The 5238-nt window shown below is 38.0% G+C and overlaps 1 protein-coding gene across 1 annotated transcript; it reads right to left on the reverse strand.

The window, feature by feature from the left end:
* Window positions 1–1316: 1316 nt before the first annotated feature.
* On the reverse strand, window positions 1317–1559 carry CTXN3 (cortexin 3; the record flags this gene model as incomplete). The annotated part of the gene is made up of 1 exon (XM_083355116.1): window positions 1317–1559. The coding sequence occupies one exon, from the start codon at window positions 1557–1559 to the stop codon at window positions 1317–1319; it is 243 nt and encodes an 80-aa protein (XP_083211242.1).
* Window positions 1560–5238: the final 3679 nt, after the last annotated feature.

Genomic DNA, 5238 nt, shown 5'->3' on the forward strand with positions numbered 1-5238 from the left:
ATAATAATAATAATAATAATGAGGAGGAGGAGGAGGAGGAGGAGGAGGAGGAGGAGGAGGAGGAAGGGACCTTGGAGGTCATCTAGTCCAACCCCCTGCTCAGGCAGGAAGCCCTATACCATTTCAGACAAATGGCTGTCCAGTCTCTTCTTAAAAATTTCCAGTGTTGGAGCATTCACAGCTTCTGGAGGGAAGTTGTTCCACTGATTAACTATCAAGAAATTTCTCCTTAGTTCTAGGTTGCTTCTCTCCTTGATTAGTTTCCATCCGATGCTTCTTGTCCTGCCTTCAGGTGCTTTGGAGAATAGCTTGACTCCCTCTTCTTTGTGGCAGCCCCTGAAATATTGAAACACTGCTATCATGTCATTCCTCATCCTTCTCTTCATTAAACTAGACATACCCAATTCCAGCAACCGTTCCTTATCTGTTTTAGCCTCCAGTCCCCCAATCATCTTTGTTGCTCTTCTCTGTACTCTTTCTAGAGTTTCATCATCTTTTTTACATCATGGTGACCAAAACTGGATGCAGTAATCCAAGTGTGGCCTTACCAAGGCATTGTAAAGTGGTATTAACACTTCATGTGACCTTGGTTCTATCCCTCTGTTAATGCAGCCTAGTACTGTGTTGGCTTTTTTGGCAGCTGCAGCACACTGTTGGCTCATATTTAAGTGATTGTCCACTAGGACTCCAAGATCCCTCTCACAGTTGCTACTATTGAGCAAGGTACCACCTATACTATACCTGTGCCTTTGGTTTTTCTTGCTTAAATGGAGAACCTTACTTTTTCACCACTGAATTTCATTTTGTTAGATAGTGCCCAATGTTCAAGTCTGTCAAGATCCTTCTGTGTCTTAAGCCTATCTTCTGGCTTCTTCTGAGATATTTTTTTTCAATTATCCAGTCTAGCAATTGAACTTGCACTTTCATGGGGTCATGGACGCTAACACTGCTTCACTTGTATGATCAGCCAAGGCTGACTAGATGCTGAAATCTGCCAAAAGATAGAGTGCAGGTTAGATCAGCATTCATTTCAAAACAAATCATGCCACCAGATGACTCACTTATTTTATGAACAGGACTGAAGTCTTATGTGGCACTGATAGGAATTGAAGCTCTTATTAATCAAATAGCTTGACAGAAAAACAAACCAGAAACTATGTCCATCACCCTTTTCCAGTTGGGCAATATCTAGCCATGATAAACCCAGGCATTTTTATCATTAAATGCTCATCCTGTTTCCCATCTGTTCATCCAATGTTAGCTTTTTTTGCCTCTGTAAGAACGAGAAATGTTTCTAAGTAGTTACATTTCTGGCTCTAAGCTAAAACATAATCAAATTGCCCTTTTTCTAAGCCCTCAAGTCCATCTGTCCAGGTGGCAGTTGGCATAGTCCTGTAAGGGTCTAAGAGGATTCGAAAACATCGGACAATGAGACCACCAAGGAAAATAAACAATAAAAGCACAAAAGCAAATGTAGCTTTCTGTTCCAAGGTAATGCCAATTTCGGAAGGGAAGTTTCCAGAGGGGAAAAAATTGGAGGTAAAAGGCTCTCCATCCATTCTTCAGAAATCTTAAAACAGGAATTCGGCAAATTTCCTTTCATTCTTGATGCAGAAAGGCCAGAACTGGAGTCACCTTGAAGTCCATTGTCCTCTGCAATCAAAATGTTGAGAAATGGAAGTTACAATTGGCACTGTTTCTCAATATTACAGTGTGAAGGGATTCTAGTTTGGGATTCTAAGCACTCAGCTCCCCTCCCAAAGTAGTTACTCCATATTTCATGACCAGTGAGTGTTCTCAGCCCTTATTGTGTTCTTGTTTGGTAGGGAGCTCCCCCAGTCATAAGTTCTCCTACAATTAAAATATTACTTATTTGTGAGACTTCAATCATATCTTTGTGGGTGCCATTTTGACTTTTTGGCCTTTCTCTAAAATAATCCATCTGTGCTGAGCATAAAGAGTGTAACGAACTGTGTCTCAGCCTCAGTGGTGGGATTCAAATATGTGAACAAACGATTCTATATTGGATGCCGCTTCCGGAAGTCCATTCTGGGCCTGGGCAACAAAAAATTAGCTACCGGTTCTACCGAAGTGGTGCGAACTGGCTGAATCCCAGCACTGCTCAGCCTCCTTTAGTAAAAGAGAATTCCACCAATGTATTTATCTGATTATTAATATCAATATTACTGGACACTTATTAAAAAAGGCTCAGAGAATTCAGATGAACTAACAAATAATGCTTGGGAAGAAAAAATAATTAACTAAACTGAATATTATCTAAACAATTAAATAAACAGGGGGAAAGTGGTTACACTGTATCTACAAAATCTATCATCTCTATCATCCATCCATCTATCTTCCTTTCTGCCTGTATACTTATATCTCTAGCTACCTAGCTATCTCTATCTCTCTATCATCTCTCATCTCTCTCTCTCCCCTTCTCATCTCTTTTTTCAATGGAGATAATCACATTTCCCAATTACACACTGAATTGCAACCACACATTTTTAATGTCTAAGAACATGTTTTGATGACCAGAGCCATTTCTGGAGATGAAGAAGATACTAGAAGTATTTGTTAATTAATTTATAAGGTAAAAATCCCCAGGTTGTAGCAGCAAGTTGTTGGGATAAAACACAACAAAAGATAAGGAAGTACTTAGAAGAGGACAATCCCAAATCAGAACAAGTACATTTGAGTAATATATTAACTGAGTTTTTCTATGATATTACATAACAGATTGGTATTATGACTTCCCCACACCTGTGCAAGGAGATTGGCAAAGAAAGTTCATTACAGTCTTAGTGCTGAAAAGTTTGTAGACAACTTGTTCTTCTCAACCAATTTATGATCACCTTCTTTTGCAATGTTTGTTTATTCTGTAATGGTTGCCAACTGAGGAACTTTGTAGCATCCTCAAAAGAATTAAATTCAAGGAAGCCAAAATAAACAATGGGCACTCCTCACTTTGTTCTTACATTTTACTACAGCAGAAACAACAGAAGATTATTTGACATCTCCTGGGGAGTTCAATTTATCCTCCTCCCACTGTTTTGTTTTTTTGGTTTTTTTAGCAAAATTGGTGCAGGCGCCTTACTCTTGCCAGCAGCCTTTTTGTTCTTGGCTCAGTCATTCAGTGGCTTTCAACTTTTTGTGGCCAGTGGGTCTCAGGATTGTCAATCAGAAACTATTTCTTTGAAATAGTGTCTTTGAAATCATACATTTTGCAAGGAGTTTATAATCAAAGCTGCAGCTAGAACCAGATCTTGTTCTCTCTTTCTTTGAGGAGCTTGTCAGTTTGTTTGCAGAGTGTATGGCCAACTTGATTTTCATATTGTCCAACCAATGTTATCCAAGTATTTGCTACAAATATTGGATTTTCTTGGCAATGTTCAATGAGTCTTTTTCCTGCTTCATTTTGCACATGGGGCCCAAATTTTCCTATTATTCCAGATGCTATTTTGTTTCTATCTTTAGCATTCCAGTCAAAAATTAGTAGGGTATCTTTGGGGTGGGGTGGGGTTGTCATCCAGTTACTGCAGATTATCATAGAGTTGTTCAACTTATGCTTCCTCTACATCTGAGTCCTTCGGGAGAAGGGCGGTATATAAATTTAATAAAATAAATAAATAAATAAAATCTGTGCTAAAAGCATAAACTTGAATTACTATAATAGAGATTGCTTCGCCTTGGATTTGAATCGAAAGATCTTTCTATCTTTTTGAGATTTTATCTGTGCCCTGATTGCAATGCTATTTAATAATAATGACTCCTCCATTTCTTCTCTGATTTTCCTGATAACAGTAGATCTGATGCTCCTCTGAAGTGACATGTTCCAGTACATTTCAGTTCACTGATTCCCAGAATGTGAAAGCTCAGCCTTGATGTTTCTGCTCTGGCAACATCTAGTTTGCCCTGATTTATGATTCTGACTTTTCTCATACCAATGAAATATGTATCTTTGCAGCATCCAACTTTTCTTTTGCCCATGGTCAGTATGCAGCAGCACACCATCCTTTTTGCTTTAATCTAGCCACATCAAGCAGCCACATTTGTCCCTGATCTTCCCCATTACTTTTATGTTCATTGGTTTTCTTGAAAAAAATGTTATAATGGGTTGCCAATTCCTTCTCCAGTGGATTGTATTCTGGTCTCAGTTATGAGTTGTTCATCATGTACAGTCCTTCTGAGAATGTACACTGTAATAATCCATGAATGGGAACAGCCCTTTAATCTCCAAATAAAACAGTCCTTCTGCTCAAAATTAGCAGTGGGCCATATGGACCAAATTGCACTCCAAATCAGAGGAAAAAGTTATATCTACCTCCTCCATCAACATGGTGCATAATGAGAGAGGAACTGATAGGTGACCTACTTTAACACCAAAGCAACTCTAAGGGCTATATTATTGACACTGACCAAATGCTAAAAGTGTGTTGTTGTTGTTTTTGCAGAAATTGTTAAATGTAACCGGTTGGCAAATTTCTGTTGCAAATATTTCTATTTATTGTAACCCCCCCCCCAAAAAAAACCAGAGACAACCTTCCTCCATTAAATGACTTCTTGATCCATTGGACTACAATTCCCTTCACCCCCATCTTGAACAGAAGGTAGCAGTTAGAAAAAAGCTGGTCATAAACCTAATTGATTAGGTCATATCTAGAAATGTATTAACTTGATCACTTGGACTATGTGAAAACTAAGGGAATCAGAGAGGGAATCTTTATTGATGCAACTTGAACTATTTACAAACAACTTGTTATTTGTTACTTTTGACTACCCAACCACCATATTGCTTCACAAATACATGTATATGTAAATATTGAAAAACCAATAAAACTTGAATAAAAGTAAATAAATATGTCAGATAAATAAGTACTGAATGACATTTACAGTAAATTCCTCTGTGATATATTTTGTTGTTACAAAATCTACAAGCCATTGAATCCCATAATAGTGAAACTGGAATATTGCAATACCTTAACTTTGAACATTTGTCTGAAAGCCTATCCCAAAGAATTCATAGGATTTACAGTTAGTAAGGGAGGGAGGCAACTGTCATGGAAGGTGATGGTTCTATTATCTGAGTAATCATGAATGGCTCTCAACTGCATGAATCCTTCACTTTGAAAGATGAATGGTTCGGATTAAGGTTAGAAAGAGGAAAAGTATAGAAACTTCTCAGCAGATATGAAATGACCATCCAAATAGGGAGGACTCAGCAGTATTTCTTCAATT

Source organism: Vipera ursinii (assembly GCF_947247035.1).
Source record: "Vipera ursinii genome assembly, chromosome: 2".
Lineage (NCBI taxonomy): Eukaryota > Metazoa > Chordata > Lepidosauria > Squamata > Viperidae > Vipera > Vipera ursinii.